The sequence below is a fragment of the Panthera tigris genome, chromosome A1 (genome assembly GCF_018350195.1).
Source record: "Panthera tigris isolate Pti1 chromosome A1, P.tigris_Pti1_mat1.1, whole genome shotgun sequence".
Lineage (NCBI taxonomy): Eukaryota > Metazoa > Chordata > Mammalia > Carnivora > Felidae > Panthera > Panthera tigris.
In genome coordinates, this window is record NC_056660.1 from 162,261,507 (window position 1) to 162,285,188 (window position 23,682).

The window sequence follows — 23,682 nt, forward strand, 5'->3', positions numbered from 1 at the left end:
TGAAAAATTATTGAGAAATAAACATCCACAGCCCGAATTAAATAAGAAGAACAACTATATGAATCCTAAGTAGTCCTACATAACCAAAAGCTAATAATTAATACATGTCACTAACAGAATTAACTTATGTATATTTTCCCACTTCTGCTTCATCTTTTTCATTAAAAGTATTCTTTTTATTACTTATTAAATGTGTATTTTACAATATATTTCAAAAATCCAAAACACAGGGACTATATTATTATATTTGTACTCAAACTATAATAAACCTATGGGATCATATGACTCACATTCATTTATTAAACATGTAACTATATTATAATTATTTCAAATTTTATTAGTATAACATTCCATTGATGGACTGACAGTGTATAATTCTTCCACATTAATGATCCAGTTATAAATTAGTTTTTTCTTTTTTTTTTTACTGTTGGATTCTTCACAGGCATATGCAGGATTTCACTGTTATCCTTTGGTAAATATTTACATAGGCAAAATGCAATAGCAGTGAAGAAGATAGTGACTACTTTGCAAATACAACCTGAATTAAAAAAAAAAAAAAAAAAAAACAACCATCAGATGTGTCAATCTATCTAGAGCAAAAATATTTGTGGAAAGAATGCTATTTACCAAAGAAATGGTAAGTATATTTAATCTCTTTAAAATATCAATTTTCTAATTATAGAATGTAATTAATGTTATAAACATATCAAGTTACTAAAGGAGATTTTTTAATGTTTACAAAAGCTTTAAAATTTCTTAAAAAGTGTGTCTTTTTTTCACAGAATGTATTAACTCTAAAGCTTAAAAATACATTGCTGCTAACTTAAATATCAATAGGAACTGGAACCTATTTAAGCCACTTCATGCAGCTCTATTCTTTTTGAAAAAATCACCATTTTCCATATATAAACAGAAATATTACAAGCATTATATAAAAGTACTTGAGCTTAGAATGCAAAAGACCCTGAAAATTAAAGTAAAAAATATTCTAGAGCAACAACATCAATTATCTGACAATATCAATTATAGTGGTTACAAAAGATAAAGAAACATTAATGAGTCTGTCATTTATAATGACACAGTAACTTTCATACATTTATAATAGCCCAACACTGCAAACAACCAAATGAATTTTAACAAGAGAATGGATAGATTATAGTATATTCACAAAATGAAATAGTATTTGGAAATTTTTTTTAAAGGACAAACTACTGCTATAGAATAACATGGATGAATCTCCCAAAAGCATAATATTAAGCAACACAGAAAAAAAAAAAAAGAGTATATACTGCATTCCATTTGCATAAATTTTTAGAACAGAAAGAGCCAACATATTGTAATAGAAATCTGAAACAGGTTTATCTCTAGAGGAAGGAAATTGACTGAAAAGGGACAGTGGATAAATTTCTACAGCTTGTTTTGAGGTGCTGGTTCCACAGATGCACTCATTTATCAAAAGCCATCAAACTAAAAACCTAAGATATATGTTAACTGCATCTTCATTACATCTCAAATTTTTTTTAAAGATACATTTTTCACAAACTAAACACAGTGTGACCAGCATCTGGATCAAGAACAAAACAGCTGTCAACACCCCAGAAGCTTTCCTTCATGTTTCCTCAAAGTCACTAACCAGAATGGGTTACTTTTATTTTTGAAATATAGTTACAGCAGGTCAAAATTATGTAAGTGGAATCACAGAGTGCATACTCAGTTGCTTGATTTCTTTCTTTCAAAATTATGTTTGTATGATTAATTCATATTTTATATAGTTGTGTACCTTCTGTTTTCATTGCCATATACCATTCCATTGTTGATTTTAGCACAATTTATACATCCATTCCATTGTTTATTGACTGACTATTAAATTTTTGTGAATTCTTTCAAGTCTTTTGTCCATTTTTTCCATTATTTATCCTTTGCTTATTTTGATATATGGGAGTTCTTTATATATTTTGGACATTGGTTCCTTTTTACACTTTACCTTCTAAACTATGGTTGTCTATTAATTATTTCTTTTAACGATCAGAACTTTTAAAAGTTTACACTAAACTGCCACAAAAGCATATTCTTATTTCAGTTTCTTCTGTTTGCCCTTTCCAACTGTATTTCTCTATGTCCTTTATTATTGTTATCTCCTTTTAGTAGCTCCTTAGCAGGATCTCTAAGCAGTTCACCAGCTTTGTCCATTTTGTGCTGTGTTTGAAAATAGACAAGCATGTTACATATACATCTAAAATAAAAATTAAAAGGCTCAGTAGTGTCTTAAGAGGACTTCCTTAAGAACAAAACCTAGTTTTGTTGAATTATCTCTGAGAAATTAATTTTGACTTCTTAAATATCATTTTTTACTTTTTAATTGTTTTTTTAAATTTTACTTTACTCAATGTTCAGTGTAGACTAAGTTTGCTGGATAATTGACTTTTGAATTACAAGGCACCACTATATACTGTTCATCACAGAAGTATTTGTTACTGTTAAATATTAGAGTCTATCATTATGTTTCTTCGAATTAATGAACTCATTAAAATCACAAAACATATAAATACTTTTAAATATTTATCATACCAACATCTATACAATAAAATTTTTGAATGTTAGTAGAGATTAAGACTTCAGACATTATATAGTCCAACATCCTCATTTTACAGATGAACAAATTGAAATCAAGGAAGATATATATTTTCTAGAGTAATACAAGCATATCTAGATTTTCTCAAAACTGACCATAACACAGCTCATACCACCATAGTATCTCAATTCCTCATATCTTTATTTATTCAATAAATACTGAATACTTGCTAGGTAGGCTGTTACATCGTTAAGCAAAAGAGACTGTGAAACTCACATGTAAGTAGGGTGAGAGTATCCTGATGTTCTCTGGGGATGTGAAAAAATTTTTTTAATTGTCCAATCTTTTACTATGTAAATAGCAAGGGTTACAAGGTCAAGCAACTTGGTTGTATATGTATATGGACAAAATTACTTCCCAAATTGAAATTTTGCTAATTACCACCCTTTATTCAGGAACAACATAAAACAATTGTGTATTTAATGCAGTGACTCAAATATTCATATAAATACTTTAATACTTCAGTTTCTAAAATATTTTCTATATAATAAGGGTTCTTTAAACATCAAAATATCCATTTGTTCGTAGTTTATTATTATTGTACATTACTATAAACAACCATACATGTTTAAAACAGTTTTACTTTTCTGTAATTCTTTAACAGGTATCACTTACATATTCCTACCAATAGGTAGGCCATTTTCATCTTGTTATAGATCCAACAATTTCCTTTATCCCCACAGTATTCAGTCTCCCGAAAGATACAAGAAATATCTGCTGTCATTTTAAAAACTATTGGTCCAGGTATAGTCCCTATGAAAAATGCAATAATTATAAATGCTCCATGAAAACACTACAGGTTAGGATAAGTATGATTTTTATTCTAAAATTAAACTGATGTATTTAGCCATCATCACATTTAAATATATTATTTAAAATTATCTAAGAATTTACTTATAAGTAGGATTATTAAGAACTGGAAAAAACTGTATTTTTTAAAAATCCTTATTCCTGTAGGTATAAAAAATTAGTTGCTTTCATATTTTTAGAATGACATACATGTAATCAGTTTATGTTTTTATGTTCTCTATGTTTTCAATCAATGAAAAGTTAGTTTTTTAATGCAATGTACATCTGTTATTTATCAAGATATTGAGAGAAATAACTAGGAATGTAAATGCTTTGGTATGTTTGTAGCAACCCTAGATTCAGAGGACCTCATATCCAGAAGAAGAGTTGTGTACTGCCTTAGGTAAATTTCTGTATACTCTCAGAGACAACATCTCCTCAGCAACAATTTCAGCTAAAAGTGAATTAGAAGTCATTTTTTAAAAAGTCACCCCAAAGACATTAGAACTGAAATCTCAGAACTAAGATATCTTTACTGACATCTAGTTTACTATAACTTCATTATGTCAGGGCCCTCATGCTTCATGACTTATGACTCCTGCCAAAGACCACTATCCAAGATCACTATCAAAGATTACCAATTCTCCCAATCTTATTGAGTGCTGGCACTCTGTTTATAATCGTTCAAGGTGAAAAACCTAAGCCTACTATTCATTTTTTTCTATTTTCCTTCATATTTTTCCAATCCATGATAAATCTTTAGGACACTAACTCTAAACATATCTTGGATATGTTGATTTCTGTGTCTCTTTCACAACCTCCAGAATCCAATTTAACATAATTCTGGTTTAGACTGGAGCAAAAGCCTTTTTTTCCTTTACATTTATCTTCTATAAGTATTTTTCCCTCCAGAAGCAGAGTTATCTTTTAAGCAGAAAACAGATAATATCTATCCTCTGCTTCAAATTATCTGTTGGCAAAATACTGTTAGATATAGAGGCAGTCTGTATCTAAAGTATCATCTTGTTCCACCCTCTTCCAACAAAAATGTATCAGTCTCACTAGCTTCCTTTCTCATGTTAGAAACTGTTTATGCATTAGCCGTTTCTTAGGTTCTGTCTTCCAAAACAAATCTGTCCTTATCGATCAGGCAATGATTCACATAAAAATATGCTCTCATTTTTCCTAATTAAAAGAGCCAATTTTAACCCCACATATTGATCTAGGTATAGAATTATTTCTCTGATCCCTATTCAAGCCACACTTAAATTTTTCTATGTTCTTGACTCCATTTATCATATGTCTTTCAGTCTTCAATCCAGTTTAATCTCGTTTCCTTGCCCCATCAATATTTTTAATCAGCTTTTGAATCAGGGGTGCTAATACAGTCATAATGTAGATAATTTAGATTTGAAAGCTAGTTTTTGCCATTTTAAGAAAGCCTGAAGTACAGAGTGCATTACCATCTGAGAAAAACAATTTTTTTCTTTGGCTGTAAGTCCTTAAAAACATCAGAGTCTTTGGTAACGAAAATGTTGTTAGTGACTCCCCAAACATGCAAGCAGTGTTGTGGTTATGTGTTTTGTTTCAGCTTACCAAACCACTTGGACAAGATTGATGAATATACATCTAATCAAATAGACTGTCCTGTCTGATCAAATATAGTATTAATGCATATTTTATATGACAGGATCGGCTTTGCATTATGTATTGTCTTTTTACATAAATATTGTCTCCTAAATTCTGCAAAGCAGCTCCCCCATTCACTTGTGTTGTGTCAGTTTACCATTTTTATTTATTTGAAATTCTAAATATACATGTAGACACACATATCAAAAAATCAACAATTCACTGTAATAAAAGATTGCCGAAAGTCCATACCAAATATTCTCAAAAACACAAGGGCCAAACCCAAGGCCAAAGAACGTTGATTGTCAGATACAATCCTGCGAGCAAAGAGTAATGATATTATCAAAACATTGCTATTAATAACTTTAGAGAATTTGCTAGGTTACTATTATTATTTTATTATTATTATAAATTTTTTGTTATTTTTTTTACTCTTCATCAGTTAAACTAAAAATCTTTAGCCAGTTAACAGAGTTCAATCTAGGTGAATTAAAGAAGTACAATTCCTTCAATTCTTCATATCCTTCCCCTTGCCAACTGATTCCAAAGCTTCTTGCTCTTCACAAGGAGGAAACATTTATGGGCCAGACCCTCTGCCCCAGCCTCTTTTTTCCTTTGCTGAAAAAAAATTTGGCACTATCACACTTACCTTTTCTCCATTTTGAGGTACACATCCACTACTTTATATTTCTCCTCTTTCCCCTGTGAGATCCACTCTACATTTCTTTACCTTTATCTCTGTCTTGAGAGACTGATCTAAATGTGCTACATCAATAGGCTCTCTTGCCTTCTGGCTTCTAATTACAGTTTGCCAATTGGGTACTCGAGAGTGAGGAAGGAGAGTGAGGTCAAGGTGTTTCTTCCCAGCTTCTCTCCCCAGAGTGAAATCCTGCTGACTAGGTCAATAGGCAAAGCAGTCCTCTCTACAGGTCTCTCTCTTTCCTACCCTTGTTTTCTTTTGGGCAAGTGGAAACAGACCAGGGATACTGCACTATATACCTTATGATTCTTATACTCCACCCACATTTTAAATAGCCACTTTCTTCAACCTTGCTTAAATTATCCTAATTTGAGAGCCCCTTCTCTTTCCTGCTGGACCTCTGTTACCCTCACTATTCAAAAGCTAAAATAAACAAAAATAATTTTCCAAATATAAAAAATGAAGCTCTCTTTATTTCCTATAGGTCAAAGCAAGTATTTGTTTTAAAAAAAAATGCATAAGGGGCGCCTGGGTGGCTCAGTTGGTTGGGCGTCCGACTTCGGCTCAGGTCATGATCTCACGGTCCGTGAATTCAAGCCCCACATCGGGCTCTGTGCTGACAGCTCAGAGCCTGGAGCCTGTTTCAGATTCTGTGTCTCCCTCTCTCTGACCCTCCCCCGTTCATGCTCTGTCTCTCTCTGTCTCAAAAATAAATAAACGTTAAAAAAAATTAAAAAAAAAAAAAGAAATAGTGGTTAGGGACTAACCACTGATAGTCTCAGTTTGGAGACTCAATTGAAAATACAATAAAAAATAATAAACCATTGAACATTTTAGGAAGTAAAAAAATAAAAACTACATTTTATTTAAAAAAAAAACTCTTTGCTTACCATTTTTTTCCTTGTTCTAGGACTTGCACAATGAACTAATATGACCAATATTTTCATCCAAACAACTCAATATACTAAAATGTAGCATTCATACAATATTTTGTGACTATCTCACAAAAAGTAAGATAATTCCACCCATATCAACCTGGTAGAAATATTCTTTCCTCAAATGTTTACTACTAGGAAAATGAAAACAAATTAACCAATCCTCAAAAGATAAAGGTATTTTTAAATAAAAAAATAATTTATACTTCCATAGTAAGCAGATTCTTAAGGGAGGAAAAAGAAAGTGTCACATTTTAGAACTACACTTTAGTATAGGTCTTGGTATAAAGTGGAGATATTAATAATATCCCTAACTATAATTGAGTGTTCTGCTTCATTTAGCACATGTAGTTTTATTACATGGATTATCATTGCTTTCCGAAGCATATATAGAACTGACCATAATTCATAAGTAGCATTATTAAGAAGCATTTATGTATTGGGAGCGCCTCGGTAGCTCATTCGGTTGAGCTTCCGACTCAATTTCAGTTCAGGTCATGATTTCACAATCATGAGATCAAGCCCCATGTAAGCTCTGCACTGAGCTTGGAGCCTACTTGGGATTCTCTCTCTCTCTCTCTCTCTCTCTCTCTCTCTTTCTCTCTCTCTCTCTCTCTCTCTCTCTTTCAAAATAATTAAATAAATAAACTTTTAAAAAAGAAGCATTTTTGTATCTTCACTTCTGATATACAAGATAAAAAGATTAATGGTTCCCAGGATTTTCCATCAGTTAAATGAATAGCACAAAATAAATAATAGCTTTGTATTAAAAATATTTAATGAAAAATGAATGAAGCGAATGTTTTTTTGTATATTGTCTAATAAGTAAGGCTATAATAGGGTGCTTAAGAATATCATGGAATAAACAAAAATTTGTTAGTACTCTTCCAAAATGTAAAAAGGCAGCTTCCACTATCTCTCATGACTTCTAAACTTATATTTCCACTCCACATCATTCTTATAAGACATCAGCTCTAGATTTAAATTCCTGTTTTGCACAAAAGCTGCTCCTTCCCCAGTGCTCCCCCATGACAAGTGGAGCTGTCATCCACCATCATGCAGTGTTCAAGTCCAAAATGTGAAAAGAGGCACCTGTGATCCCATCCTTTTCCTCATGGACCAGAGCCAATAACCAAATACTGTGATTTTTAAAAATACATTTTTTGGTTCTTTGATTTAAAATATATATATATTTAATTTCTAATTCCACCAGCCTATTCCAAGTCTATATCTTTCTCCTGAAAACAAACCAAAAAAAAAAGAAAAAAAAAATGAAATGACTTCCTAATTTATCTCCCAACAACCATCCTTATACTTTCAGCCCACTCTCCACCTAAGAGCCAAAGTGATTTTTCGTACTGTGAAACTTTGATTACTTCACTGTCTCCCGTAGGATCCTTTAACAGCTTCCCCTTGTTCTTATGATAAAACCTAGAATTTCAAAAAAACATTTACAAGAGTCAGCTTTATCACATCAGTCTTACTGGATGCCACTTCACACCTCACTTTTGCCTTCATTACCCTCCTTGTTCACGACATTCTACAACACAACAATCTTACAAAGCTAATTCTCCCACTCAGAATCTTCACATTTGTCCTTCCCACTGTGTGAATACTCATCCCCTATCCCTCAGGGCTCAGCTTAAATATCAGTTCTTCAGGAACACCCTCTCTGAATCCTCACGCAGAGTTAGACCAGCCTATAATTTTCTCATCGAATTTTACTGCATTTTCTTTGCAGTGTGTTTTAAAATTATAATTGAATACTTATTAGTCAAGACACATTTTTTTGGTGGAGGGCGCCTGGGTGGCTCAGTCAGTTAAGCCGCCGACTTCGGCTCAGGTCATGATCTTGCGGTTTGCGGGTTCAAGCCCCAAGTCGGGCTCTGTTGGAAAGGAAAGAATTGAAGAACTAGTTTTTCTTAATGAGCCCCTGATAGAGAGATACAGACAAGTTAGGATACTTTTCTGTTTAGACTTTACTTCACACAGAGTCAGATTTCAACAAATTTCTCCAGAAGAAAAACAATTTTGTCATTCTTAGTCCCATGTAATCACCAATAACTCTGCCAGTTTGCTTGCCCCAGGGGTGACCCTCTACCTGGACCTAGTCCAGACTGTCAGGATCTAGCCTTCATCAAGAATTGGCCAAGAATCTCAGGGACAGCTTTAGATCTCCAATTCACCTCTAAAAACTTCTGTTCTCTCTGGAATTTTAATCCCTCTAGTCCTCTGCCTTTAAATACATTATTTTTATCATGTAACCTATCTTTTCTTGTTGCCCTCTGTAGGCCCATTGGCTTACTACAAACCCCATCCTACCCCTCTTTCTTGACTCTAATTTTCACTCATTTGACAACGATTTCACAATTTATGTCTTTGACTTTGAATCTTATTGTATTTTTAAAATTAAACTTTATTTGTTGAATTTGTAGTATAATTACATGCTTTGGAAAGCAAAACAATATAAAGAGAATATGCTGAAGAAACCTGCTTGCTTCCACCCTTGCTGTCATCTACCTCTATTTCTACCCCCTCCTTTTGGTTTGGTTACCTTTAGGTTACGATTTTAATTACATTCTTTTTTATACCTAGTGTTCTTTTATGCAAATACAAATAAGTGTAAATGCATATCTCTATATTTATTTCTTCCTTCACAGGAAGTAGCATACTATATTCACTGTTCTTTTTTCGTGTAACAATATATTAAGATCCTTTCCTACATGAATATAGAGCTCCACCCTATTAATTTTTTTAGTTGCATTATATTTCATGTGCAAAAATGCAATCATTTATTCAACCAGTCTGTTGCTCCTTCACACTTAGATTTTTCCCACTGTTTTGTTTCATATATATATATACACATACACACACATACACATACACCCATGTATATTATATATCATATCATATATATATATATATGAAATAGAAACATATACATATGTGATATAGATAAACTTACAGATGTAAATGTATCTGTTTACAGGATGTTCACAATAAGGATTTCAAGAAGTATAAGTGCTGGCATAAAGGATAAGCACATCTGCAAATTTTTTAGGTATTAAAGATCCCCTTTCACAGGAGATGTACTATTTTGTGCTCTTTCAAGCAATATTATGAAGGTACTTGTTTCTACATGGCCACATAAACAGATTCTATAATCAAAGTTTTATTCCTGTCACCCAGATAAATAAGAAATACTATCACATTAAAATTTTAATTTCTATGTCACTTATTATGGGTATGGCTGAACATTCCTTCACGTTTGCATTTTTGCTTTCTCTTTGATGCTTTTCCACTTTTCTACAGAGTTGTTAATCATAAGAGAGCTTTACTTATTAGAGGGATTAATCTTTTTATATGATAAGAGTTGCTTATACTTATTGTTGCTTGAATTTTGACTTTGGTTATTATTTTTAATTTTATGGAGTACCTTTTTTCAGTCTTTCCCATTTTTAGATTTTGAGTCATAGTTGGAAATGCCTTGTTCGTTTCTTTTCTTTTCTTTTCTTTTTTAACGTTTATTTATTATTGAGAGACAGAGAGACACAGAGCGTGAGCAGGGGAGGGCTAGAGAGAGGCGGAGACACAGAATCCGAAGTAGGCTCCAGGCTCTGAGCTGTCAGCACAGAGCCCGACGCGGGGCTCGAACTCACAAACTGCAAGATCATGACCTGAGCAGAAGTCGGTCACTTAACCAACTGAGCCACCCAGGCACCCCAATACCTTGCTCTTTTAAAGATAATAGTGAAATAAGTCCATTTTTTTTCTTTTTTTTTTAAAAAGAGATAAGCTCTAAATTTTTTTTATGTTTATTCATTTTTGAAAGACAGAGACAGAGCACAAGCAGGGATGAGGCAGAAAGAGAGGGGGACACAGAATCTGAAGCAGGCTCCAGGCTCTGAGCTGTCAGTGCACAGCCCAACGTGGGGCTTGAACTCACAAACCTTGAGATCATGACCTGAGCTGAAGTCAGACGCTCAACCAAATGAGCCACCCAGGCACCCAGAGTCAATTTTTTTTTCTAGCACTTGTATTGCTTAGCACTTTTTTTTTTTTTAACCTTTGTTCCATTTTAGTTTTCTCTGGTGTGTTTATACTCTGGATAATTTTTTTCCCCCTTAGGACAATCTCATTATACTCAAACAAATCTCTTTTTCTTTCCCCCTTCTTTCTTTTTTACTTTCTTTCTTTCTCTTTCTTTCTTTTCTTTTTTTATTATTTTTTTAATGCTTATTTATTTATGAGAGAGAGAGACACAGAGTGCAAGCAGGAGAGGGGCAAAGAGTGAAACACAGAATCCAAAGCAGACTCCAGGCTCTGAGCTGTCAGCACAGAGCCCGACGCGGGGCTCAAACCCACCAACTGTGAGATTATGACCTGAGCTGAAGTCGGACACTTAACTGACTGAGCCACCCAGGCACCCCTCTTTCTTTTTTTTTTTTTTTGCAAGAAAGAGAAAGAGAGAGAGAGCATAAGCTGGGAGTTGGGGGAGACACAGAGAGAGAGAGAGAATCTTAAGCCCGTTCCACACCCGGCGCAGAGCCCAACATGGGCATGTGGGGCTCAGTACCATGACCCTGGGACCATGATGTGAGCCAAACTCAAGAGTCAGATGCTAAACCAACTAAGCCACCCAGGTGCCCCACTCAAACCGCTTTCTAAAAGATGAATCTTTGATTCACTTCTTTAAGATCTCACTTTCATTTTACATTAAATCCCCATATAATTTGAGATCTATTTCTAGACTTACTGTCATTCTATTCATAAATCAATACTATATTGTTTTCATAATTAAAATTTTATGGTACATTTTAGCTTATGAGACTAAAGCTCCATTATTGTGCTCCTTTGTTTAAGATTCCCAAGCTATTCTTGCTTGTTATTTTTCCCTAAGAGATCTAAAATCAGATTTTAAAGTCCAATAATTCTATTCTATTAATTATTACATTAAAATTATCAGTTAACTCAAAAAGAACTAATATATTGGTGATGTTAGGTCTTCTATCCGTATATTGAATACATCTTCCCCAACTGTTAAGTCAGTCTATTTTTGTAATATTCATATGTGTGTGTATGTACATGTGTGTGTTTCATTTTTTTTTTACTTTTTATTTTGAAATTATTTATTTCTGAAGCTGACAGGTAGTTATAAAAGTAGTACAAAGTACCATGTGTTCCTTTACCCAGCATCCCCCAGTGATGAAAGCTTATGTAACTATTATATAATATTAAAACCAGGAAAACGACATGCACTTATTTATGTTAATCAGACTAAAGACCGTAGTCTGTTTTCATTTTCCAGTTAATGTAGGTTAAAAAATTAATTTTAACTGAATTTGTGTGTGTGTGTGTGTGTGTGTGTGTGTGTATGTGCGTGAGTGCATGTAGCTCTAAGTGTGTGTTATTTTTTTATATACTGGAGCTTACTGAATTTTTATCTAAATATATTGGCTATTATTTCTAATACAATATAAAAAGAACTGGTAATATTGTTCTTGGAAGTTTTATTGTAACTGGAAGACAAACACTAGCATTCAACTCTCACCAAGAATGAAGGATCCTATGTTTAACATATGTTTCTTTCACTCAGGATTTCTTAATAGACTATACCTTAGGATAAAAGCAATCTGGATATTGATAAGGACTTTTAGAGACTTAAACCCAACCTCAAACCAACTAAATTCCTGTTTGGATTACAGGGAACTGTTCCAATTCTGTGTGTTTAAATAAAGCTATTGTTAAAAAAAAATGGGAGTTATTAATGTCTCTAGCCTCTATTGTTCTTAGTACACAAAATTCCATACATTATTAAAAATAATTACAGAATTATAAAAGACAGGGCCAAGAGAAAAAAATACAATATAATAGTTTTACAGAATATTCAGATACTAGATACCTAACAGAGATTTTAAATTTGGGGAATTAATATACCCAAGAATATAAACGATAAGACAGAGAATTTTTTCAGAGAATTAGAATCTTGAAAGGAAATGAAATTCTATAACTGAAAAATACACTGATTAGAATTAAGAATTCAATAGGTGACTTTCATAGCTCATTAAACACAGATGAAGATATAATTAGTAAACTAGAGTGTAGGTAACTGGAAAAGCAGGTAGAGATAGGATTAATACATCGGAAATTAGAAAAGTGAAAAAACTTAGTCTGAAGCACAAAACATAAAAACAAATAAAAATAGAATGCAAAAGATAGTAAGAGACACATGGACACAGTAAAAGGTTTATGATATGTATAATTAATATTCCAAAGGTGAATAGAGAAAGAATGGAGCAAAAGGAATATTTGAAGAAACAATATGTAAGAATTCTCCTAAATCAATGAAAGTGGGTATGGTAGATAATCACCCAAAATGGTGGTCATCAATTCCTTTTTTTTTTGTTTTTGTTTTTTCTGTATACATGCTAGTTGTACGTGACATCAAAAAGCGGAACCTAATGATCTTCTTCCTGAAACATAATGATTTTGTTAGCAAAAAGAATGCAGAAAAGTAACATTCTTGGACTTCTAGCCTAGGTCAAATAAAGCCTTGTTGCTTATGCCTTACAGCTTATGCTTGGGTCCCTTGGAACACTAAAGCTGGGGACACCCCCTTTTGGAACTATAATACTTTGTTAGCAGAAGTACAAGTCACATAAGTAAGCTATTTGTGGTCAATCAGCCCCAGTTAGGCTCCCACCAAAAGTTAGCCTGAATTGTCAGCTGTCTTGGAAATCCAGTCCAGTCATGCTATCAGATGAGTAAGTGTCATGTGGCATCTGACCACAAGCTCATGAGAAACCCCAATCAAGAACTACCTTATTGAGTCCAGTCAACTCACAGTCATGAAGATAATGTGGTGCTGGTAAGTAATAAATTGGGGATGGTTTCTTGCTGCTATGGGTTGAATTGTGTCCCTCCAAAATTTATATGCTGAAATCCTAACCTCAAGTACCTCAGAATGCCATCATATTGGAGACAGGGTTGTAGAGAGGTAATCAAACTAAAATGAGATCAGTTGGGTGGGCCTAATCCCATATGAGAGTGTCTTTATTAGAAGAGAAAATATGGACACTGACATGTGCACCGACATGAAATATGGACTGTAACAATGTAAAGACTAGACTAAAAATGGCCATCTACAAGCCAAGGAGATCTGGAACAGATCCTTCTCTCACAGCCCTCAGGAGAGCTGCCCACACACTGATTGCAGATTTCTAGCCTCCAGAGCTGTGAGAAAATAAACAGCTACTGTTTAAGTTACCCATTCTGTGATACCTTTCTATGGCCGCCTAGCAAATAAATACACTTACCATCATAATAGATAAGTGGAAAAGACAATAAGCCTGTCTTTCAAAGCCGTAAGAAAATTTTAAATCTCCATGCAGCATAAACATAAACAAAATCATACTAAGGAATATCATATTAAAATTGCTGACAACCAAGGACAAGGAAAAAATGTTAAGAGCATCTAGAGAAAAGGCATATTACATTCAAAGGAATAGTAATAAAATGTTCTCATAGAAGTCAGAAAGAAAGTTAAATATTTCTCTTTAAAGTACTAAAATTACCACCAACTTGAAATTCCATAGTCAAAATATAATTTTACAATAAAGGTGATTTAAAGACTTTCTAAAGAAGTTTATTTATTTTGAGACAGAGAGACAGAAAGCATGCATGCGAGTGGAGGAGGGGCAGAAACAGAGGGAGAGAGAGAATCCCAAGCAGGCTCTGCGCTGTCAGCACACAGCCAGAACTGAGGCTCGATCTTACAAACCCCGAGATCATGACCTGAGTGGAAATGAAGAGTCTGATGCTTAACTGACTGGGTCAGCCAGGAACCCCGAGACATTTTTAAACAAATAAAAAAATGAACAAAATTCATTTCCACCAGACCCACAGTAAAAGAATTTTTTCTGGAAGAAATAAATGATCTCTGAAGAAAGCACAAAAATGTAGGAAAAAATAAAGATTCTGGTTAATATGATATTAAACATACATACAGTTTCACTCTTAGGTTATAAAATTTATGTAGCATCAAAATACATGACAACAATAATAAAAGGTTGGAAGAGAGTTAATGGAGTTAAAATATTCTTAGATCCTTGAATTATCCAGAAAGTGGGAAAAGCACTAATTTAATTTGACTCTAATGAACTATATATACTTTAATAATGTCTTGACTACCACAAGAAGAATAAAATAATGCAAAATTAGCAAAATAATAAAGGGAAAATAATGAAAACTAAAATAACTTAATTCAAAAGAAGTAAAAGAACGAGTAGAAAATATTTTGAAACATACACTAAAATGAGAGAAAAATCCAAATGTACCAGCAGTTATTTTTAATTTAATACTCTATATACTCTAGTTTGAAAACTAAGTGGTTAGACTGGATTTTTTTAAGTCAACTGTATACTACTTACTAGATATACCTTAAATATATATGGTCAGAGAAAGATCAAAAGTAATAGAATGGAACAGTATATATTATGCTAATAAGAATATAGTTGATAGGGGCGCCTGGGTGGCGCAGTCGGTTAAGCGTCCGACTTCAGCCAGGTCACGATCTCGCGGTCCGTGAGTTCGAGCCCCGCGTCAGGCTCTGGGCTGATGGCTCGGAGCCTGGAGCCTGTTTCCGATTCTGTGTCTCCCTCTCTCTCTGCCCCTCCCCCGTTCATGCTCTGTCTCTCTCTGTCCCAAAAATAAATAAAAAACGCTGAAAAAAAAAAAAAAAAAAAAAGAATATAGTTGATAAAGCAATATTAATGTCATAAAAAGTAATTTTAAGACAAAAAGTTATTAGAGATAAAAAGGAATATTTCAAGGGATAAAGGGGTCAATAAAGCAAGAAGTTGTAGCAATTCTAAGTTTGTTTTCAACTAATAAAAGCCTCAAAATGTATATAGCAAAAATGACAGAAATAATGGACAAATGCACCATAATAGTAAGTCCAAAGAAATTTCAAGGAAAAAAACATAAAAATATGTTCTCTGAACACAGTGGATTCGAACTAAAAATAATAGAATATTAATTATATTCATGTCTATGTAAATATATGTAACAAAATATAACAAGAAAATTTCCAAATATTTAGAAATTAAACTATACACTTCTAATTTTTATTTATTTTTGAGAGGGAGACAGAGCATGATTGGGGGAAGGGTAGAGACAGAGACGGAGACACGGAATCTGAAATAGGCTCCAGGCTCTGAGCTGTCAGCACAGAGCCTGACGCAGGGCTCGAACTCATGGGCTGTGACATCATGACCTGAGGTGTAGTCAGATGCTTAACCAACTGAGCCACCCAGGCGCCCCTAAACTATACACCTCTAAATAACATGTGGTTAAAATTGTAAAAAATACATTGAGAGGCATATTTGAATTGAAAGGATGAGAAAAATACATGTTAAGACTTTTGGAATGCAGCTATATTCATATTTGGATAGAAAAGGAACATATACAAATATACAGAAGATATATGTGAATAAAATAAAAACATAATAAACATAAAAGTAAAATGATAGGAATTATAAAGATAAATGCAAAAAGATTTGTTTCTTTCTCCCTCTCTCTCTCTTCCTCTCTCTCTCTCTCTCTCTCTCACACACACACACACACACACATACACACACACACAAGCATTCCATTTAAAATCTCATGAATAAATTCCCATCCCCAGTGACAACACAAGTGATTTCTTCCAAATATTTAATTAAATATATATATTATTAATTAAATATATAAATGTATGTATATACGTATATATATACGTATATACATATGTACATATGTATATACGTATATATATGTACATATGTATATACGTATATATATATCTACACCCTCATAAAATAGTCCAGATACAAAGAAAAAAGGAAATATCTCCCAACTCATTTCATGAGACCAGAACATTAAGGCCAAAACCTAACAAGCACATTAATAAAAAGGGAAAAATTATAAGGCAACCTTAGTCATGAATACAGATGCAAAAACACTAAACAAAATATTAGCAAATTTAACACTGGGGACGTCTGGGTGGCTGGGTTGGTTAAGTGACTGACTCTTGATTTCGGCTCAGGTCATAATCTCAGGTTTGGTGAAATTGAATGCTGACAGCACTGAGCCTGCTTGGGATTCTCTCTCTCCCTCTCTCTGCCCCTCCCCCATGAGTGCACTCTCTCTCGCTCAAATAAATGAATACATGAATAAATGAATGAATGCATGAATGCATGAATGAATGAATGAATGAATGAATAAGTGTAATTTGGTATAAGGATACGTAAATAAACCAGTGGAACAGAACAGAGTACAGAAATAGATCCACATATATAGTCTGTTGGTACACTGCTGCAGGGAAAAGATAGCCTTTAAAAAAATGTTTATTTTTGAGAGAGAGCGGGAGAGCATGAGTGGGAGAGAGGCAGAGCAAGAAGGGGACAGAGGATCTGAAACCTGTGATGACAGCAGAGAGCCTGATGCAGGGCTTGAATGAACCATGAGATCATGACTGAGCCACCCAGGTGCCCCAGGAAAGGACAGCCTTTAAGTAAAAAATTATTTCCAGCTGAATTACTGATTTTATAATTTTTATTAAAATAACATAGGAAATGTCCTCATAATTTGGTTAGGGAAATATTTCCTAAACAGGACACTAAAATCAAAAATTTGTGGGGCGCCTGGATGACTCTGTTGGTTAAGCGTGGATGTTGGCTCAGGTCATGATATCATGGTTCATAGGTTCAAGCCCCATATCAGGCTCTGCGCTGACAGTGTGGACTGACAGTGCCTGCCTGGGATTCTCTCTCTTCTCTTCTCTGCCCCTGCTCCCCCTCTTTCTCAAAATAAATAATAAATAAACTTTAAAAAAATAAAAATAAATAAATTAAATAAAAAAATTTTTCACTCAAAAGATGACATCATTGTTGAGAAGGCAAGGCACTGAGTTGGAAAAGATATTTGTTATGAATATATATGATAAGCGACCCCCAACTTGGGGTATAGATACTGTATAGGAAGAAACCCTGTAAATCAGTAATGATTTAACTCAATTTAAAAATAGACAAACAAATCAAACTGACATTTAACAAAATTACATATTCATATGGCTAATAAGTAAAGGAAAATATATTCAATAATATCAGTCCTCTGAATAAGGAAATTAAAATCACAATATTAACACACACACCCATCAAAATTGCTCAACTTGAAAACAATCATAGACTGCTAGAAGAATGGATTTGTGCAAATACTTTTAAAATTTGTTAAAAAGCCCAATATATGTAAACACTATGACTTAGCATTTCTATTGTTTATATATGAACTCAATAGAAATCTGTTCATATGTTTCCCAAAAGACAAATAGAAAAATGGTCATAGAAACAGCAATCATAGGGGTGCCTGGGTGGCTCAGTTGGTTAGGCGACCAACTTCCGCTCAGGTCATGATCTAACAGTTTATGAGTTCGAGCCCCGTGTCGGGCTCTGAGTCTGTGCTGACAGCTCAGAGCCTGGAGGCTACTTCGGATTGTGTGTCTCCCCTCTCTCTACCCCTCCCTGCTCACGCTCTGTGTCTCTCTGTCTCGCAATAATCAATAAATGTTAAAAAAAAAAAAAGAAAAGAAAAAGAAAAGAAATAGCAATCATAACAGCCCTGAACTGGAAACATTAACTAAAGAACAAATGGACAAATTTTAGTATACTCATACAATGGACTACTATAAAACTATGCTATACAATATGGTAACCATTAGCCATATGTGCCTACTTAAATTTAAGTCAATTAAAACGAAATAAAATTTAAAATTCAGTGCCTCATTCATACTTAACTGCATTTCAAATGCTCAATACGCACATGTGGCTAGAAACTACTATTTTGGACAACAGATATACAAAACATTTCATTATTTTAGAAAATACGATTGGACAGCACTGCTATAGGGCAATGAAAATGAATTTATTTTATATGCAACAATGACTCTTACTAACATATTGTTGAGTAACACAATACAGACACAAATGACTACATGCTATCATCTCCTATATGCATAAAGTTCCAACAGAACAAACTAACCTATTCAGGATAGAAGTCAGGATAGTGGTAACCTTAAGTGATGAAGGGGTTGGTGACAAGAAAGGAGTTAGTGGAAGGACTTTTGGAATACTTATAATTATTGATTTCTTGAACTGGACTGTGGTTACATTGGTGGTGGTTACTTTGTAAAATTTCCATCAGACTGTATACCTGTGATCTGTGCACTCTTTTGAATATATTATGCTTCATTATAATGTCTATTAAGATGATTTCCCTTGACTCCCCATTTATTATCTATTAGGTATCCAAGATGCTTGTCCTTCTTTTGACCCATTTTCTTTCCCCAATTTTTGTTAGTGGTATAATTTCTACTTTATCAAAGCATAATATATTGTATTCTATTTTGTTACCTTTATGCTCGGATTAGTATATGTCTCAGTTCTAGCATAAATTAATTACATTTAAAAAATATATTAGCTAAATATAAGTAGTTAAATCTGTTTGTTTTAACTTATCCAACGTTCACCAACGGACCTATTATCAAAGTTTTCCTAATCATGTATCTTGGCTAATTATAACTTGTCTTGCTTTCAGTTCTTAAGAAGTATCTCTTAACAACATTTCCCAGTTCTGCCATATCAAAGCTGTTTATAATTGTAGGGCAGTTTGTTGATGACAAAATAATTAGTTCACATTTTCTTTCCTCAGTGATCTTTTAAGTGTTTCTAGTTTTCTAGAGCTGAATGCTGCTGGGGACAAATGTGGTGCCAAACTTGTTTGCTTTCCTCTTTTTTTTTTTTTTTTTTTTTTTTTATGACAGAAGGACTATTTCTTCACCTTTAAATATAACAGTTTTAATACACTGTATCTCAATGTTTATTGATTTGGGTAAATTTCCCTAGTTTTACTTGATGTGTCATTCCAAAATGTAAACACAAATCTTTTTTATTTCAGTCTTTATTCATTATTATTATTGCTTATTATTCCAGCATTTACTAAATATCGTATTTCAGTGAAGTTTAACTAAAAATTTAAATATTTATTGTTGGATTGTTTTGGTTTTCTTCTTTAGAAACTTCAATTATCCCTATGTCAGATCTTCCTTTCCTCTTATTTTTGTCCCTTTTATCTAATGCTTTTCTCTTATTTTTATTCTATATTCTTCATCCCCCCTCATTTCTGTGCTCCACATTGGTTTCTATGCTGTCTTTTCTTCCCTGTTTGCTTCTAATTTAGTTTTCATTTCTAAGTTTTTTCCTTTTAATTTTGTTCCTGAGTTCTGTCAGCTTGCATTCCATAGCTTCCTTCTTCTAGCTATTTTTCTCATTTTGTGGCCATAATTGTTCATTTTTTTAGCCTAAATTTACATATAACTACATTTATATTTTTATCTGATTCATGAACAATTTTCTACTGAGTTTCATTGTGTGCAGTAATGCTTAATAAGTTTCGTTTCTTTTACTATAGTTATTTTGTACGTAGGCAGAACTTTTTTCTTTTCCATTTATTCATATTTTAATGAGGTGAGTTGTCTTAAATTAGAGGCAGGTTGTGAGAATGGAACTTAAGCCAGGGTTTCCAAGCTTCAAAACTGAAGTTATCTCCTCTGTGACATAGGGGAGGACTTAAGAATGATTCCTATGTATCGTTCCACCTCTTCTACCTCTCCAAATATGGCCTGCTTCAAAAGAACATCTACAATCAATGTACTTCTGAGATCTCTTCACTTTTCTTGCTTTCCAAGGTGATGTATTCATTTATAGAAGTAATATTTTGCTGGCACTTTTTTGAGATCTGCTATGTCTAGACCACCTGGGCATTTTCCAAGCCTTTTCTCTCATTATTTCCAGAGAGTGTCTACCTTAATTTATCTACCTAGGTTGTGCTCCCAAAACTTCCATTCTAAGGTGGGGCCTTCTCCTTCTGAGCAGAAATAAATGCCAGAGATCAGATCTGTCAATATTGAGATCCTCCCCACATTTCACATCCTTTTGAATCTACAAGTTGGCTTCTAGTTCTGCTTCAATTTTGGCAATACTCACACGCAATTTCAACTTTGTGATTTTTTTTTTTACCAATTTCATTATTTACCGAAACTATAGTGTGTGCACACATGTGCACACATACATGTGTGTTTTATTTTCCCTATAGCTCTATATAATTACTTACTAGAATAAGTGATAAGACTGAGAACTAAATTTTTGGACTATTACTATCATCTGTCTCATCTCAGTGCTGGAAATTTTTACCTGGATGTTTCACATGATCTTTACATAAGGCATGTTTAACATTGTACAGATTATATTCAGTCTAAGCATTCTCTGCTTGAATTTCTCATCTCAGTTAATGGATTGTCATTCATTTAGTTCCCTAGACTGGAAATCTGCACATAATTAATTTTTTAAATATTTTATATGAGGGACATCAAAGTAATAATCTTGCGCTTTTATCCAAACTAAATATTTCTCAAAGATATTCTATCACTTCTAACTTTAAATACCACTACTAAATTTGAAAACTGTATCCCAACTACTTTCCTTTTTCTTGTTTCCCCCCTCAGCTTTGTCTTTTATACCATCTTCAAAGTATTCTATCTAAAATACATAGTTGATCACTTTTACTTATGAGGTTTATTTTTTTCAATGGCCTCCAGCTGCAAAATGGATAACATCATTCATGTTAATATGGCAAAGAAAGCCTTCCATGATCTCACCTTTATGGAGCCCAAATCTCCCTGTCCCTTTACCATCATGCTACTTCTGTCATAACAAATTCCTTGTCAAGATACTTCACACATTTTTGCCTCTACTTTCACGGCTCAGTTTTCCTGTTAAGAACTTTTCCGTAATTGGCAGGCATTATGACAAATCGCTTATTCATAGCTCAGTTAAAGTACTGTATCTTCTATAAGCATTTCCAAATCATCATAGACAAAAATTACCATTTCATCCACCTTTTCCTGGGTCAGTCTGTCTAAGTTTTAATCAAGACACCTCTAAATATCCACTGTACATCTTCTTTTTAAAATTTTTTTTTTCAACGTTTTTTATTTATTTTTGGGACAGAGAGAGACAGAGCATGAACGGGGGAGGGGCAGAGAGAGAGGGAGACACAGAATCGGAAACAGGCTCCAGGCTCCGAGCCATCAGCCCAGAGCCTGACGCGTGGCTCTAACTCACTGACCGCGAGATCGTGACCTGGCTGAAGTCGGACGCTTAACCGACTGCGCCACCCAGGCGCCCCTCCACCGTACATCTTCTTTTCGGTTCTCTCCCTACAATACTCTAAGAAACTTGAAGGCAAGGTATATATCTTATTGGTCCCTGTAATTTTACTCCAGACACAGATGAATGGTTATAAAAGCTGCTTCACTGGATTTATAAGTCCAACTTTTGACTCTCACCTAAATTGCAAGTTAATTAAAAGCAGAAACCACATGTCCCCAAGTTCTCAGATTTTTTTTTTTTTTGCATATATTTATTCATGTTTTCTAGCCTGCTTTCCTAGGGAACAACAGATCGCTCCTCATGACCTAGAGTTTATGTTAGCCTTTTGAAAAAAATTGAAAATAGTGACCAATTATTTTGCTACATGATAAAAAGAAATATTACATGTATTTCACATATTCAGAAAAAATACATTTCAAATGTTGCTTTAATTTAGGATAAATTTGTGTACTGAAATTCTACAATTTTTTAAGTTATTACGCTCCTTTGCTAATGACACTGATGTTTTCTCATAGTCAAATTGGCTAATATAGAAGCAAACACTCAATAAATACCTTAACTAATGAATCAACATTATAATCATATTTGTGTTAAAATTAAGATTTATCCTCTATTCATGAAATTTCCAGGTGTCTTAAATTAAGTAAAAAATTTAGTTTTATATTAAACTTAAGCTAAATGTGATATCTATATGCTTTAAGTAAAAAAAATTAGATAAAAGAGAAAATTAATATACACATGAATTTTGACAACGTAACAATTTTCCTATATATGAATTTACCATATTGTAAGTTAAATTTAATTAATTAAAACTAAATGTGATAGCCACAAACTTTAAGCAAATAATTAGTTAAAACAGAAATAAATATATAAATTTTGACAATATAATCAATTTCCCCTCTCACAGTTGCCACTTTGAAACAAAAAAGTGACTCATTTATAACAATATTCTAAAATATTCTTAAAATTGTGTTTCTCATAAATTAAATGAACAATGATTTTGAATTATATACATACCGAAGGATGGTCAGGGTGTTTGGTACACCAGAAAAAACAGAAAATAAAATCGTAGAAAAGATAAAAGCAATGAACAAAGGTAATTTATAGCACTTTGCATCACATGTCCCAGGTCTAGCGTCAATAAAATCACCTTGGTCATCTGCAGTTGTTAACCCTTCTTGAATGCAAGAACAATTGTAGTATGCCTATGAAAATTAAAACAAGAAACCATCTTCTAGAAATATAGTCATAATGCAACAACTTCTATCATTATAAAATAAAATCAATAACTGCAGGTACAGTAGCTAGTTTTATTAGTCAATATTCTTACATTAAATCTGCCATTCAATATTTAGAAATGAAATATTAATGATACATTCTAGGTATTTTATGTAATAAAAATGTGTGTGTGTGTTTAACTAGAGTTATTTAGGATAAATTCTATTAATCTAAAAAAATTCAGCAAAAATATTCACATTCACAGAAAAGTAAGGAGACAAATGTGGCTGGAGCAGAATAAGCATGAAAGAAACTAAGAAAATAAAATCAAAGTAGCAGGGGGAAAAGCACATTATACAGAAACCGGTAAAAAACTGCAAGAATAATTTAAGAACTTTGGTTTTTATTCTTAGTAATGTAAAAACAGTGGAGGGATATATGTATAAATGATATATTTTAAAAAGATCACTCTGACAGCTATACCAGACTATGAAGGGAAAGATGAAAGCAGAG

The 23,682-nt window shown here is 33.3% G+C and overlaps 1 protein-coding gene across 5 annotated transcripts in view; it reads right to left on the reverse strand.

Annotated features, from left to right (window-relative positions):
• Nucleotides 1-280: 280 nt before the first annotated feature.
• The window catches only part of SLCO6A1 (solute carrier organic anion transporter family member 6A1), a 94,447-nt gene continuing 71,045 nt past the window's right edge, over nucleotides 281-23,682 (reverse strand). For 2 of the 5 annotated variants that reach the window (XM_042990776.1, XM_042990773.1), the window contains exons 10-15: nucleotides 22,969-23,156; nucleotides 13,060-13,161; nucleotides 8,048-8,119; nucleotides 5,306-5,370; nucleotides 3,251-3,388; nucleotides 281-541 (exon numbers count right to left, since the gene is read on the reverse strand). In XM_042990776.1, coding sequence (XP_042846710.1) covers nucleotides 405-541; nucleotides 3,251-3,388; nucleotides 5,306-5,370; nucleotides 8,048-8,119; nucleotides 13,060-13,161; nucleotides 22,969-23,156 — 702 coding nt within the window. In that variant the 3' untranslated portion in view covers nucleotides 281-404. Of the gene's footprint in view, nucleotides 542-3,250; nucleotides 3,389-5,305; nucleotides 5,371-8,047; nucleotides 8,120-13,059; nucleotides 13,162-22,968; nucleotides 23,157-23,682 lie in introns of those variants that run through there. The other 3 variants (XM_042990775.1, XM_007078888.2, XM_042990777.1) reach the window with 3 other exon arrangements.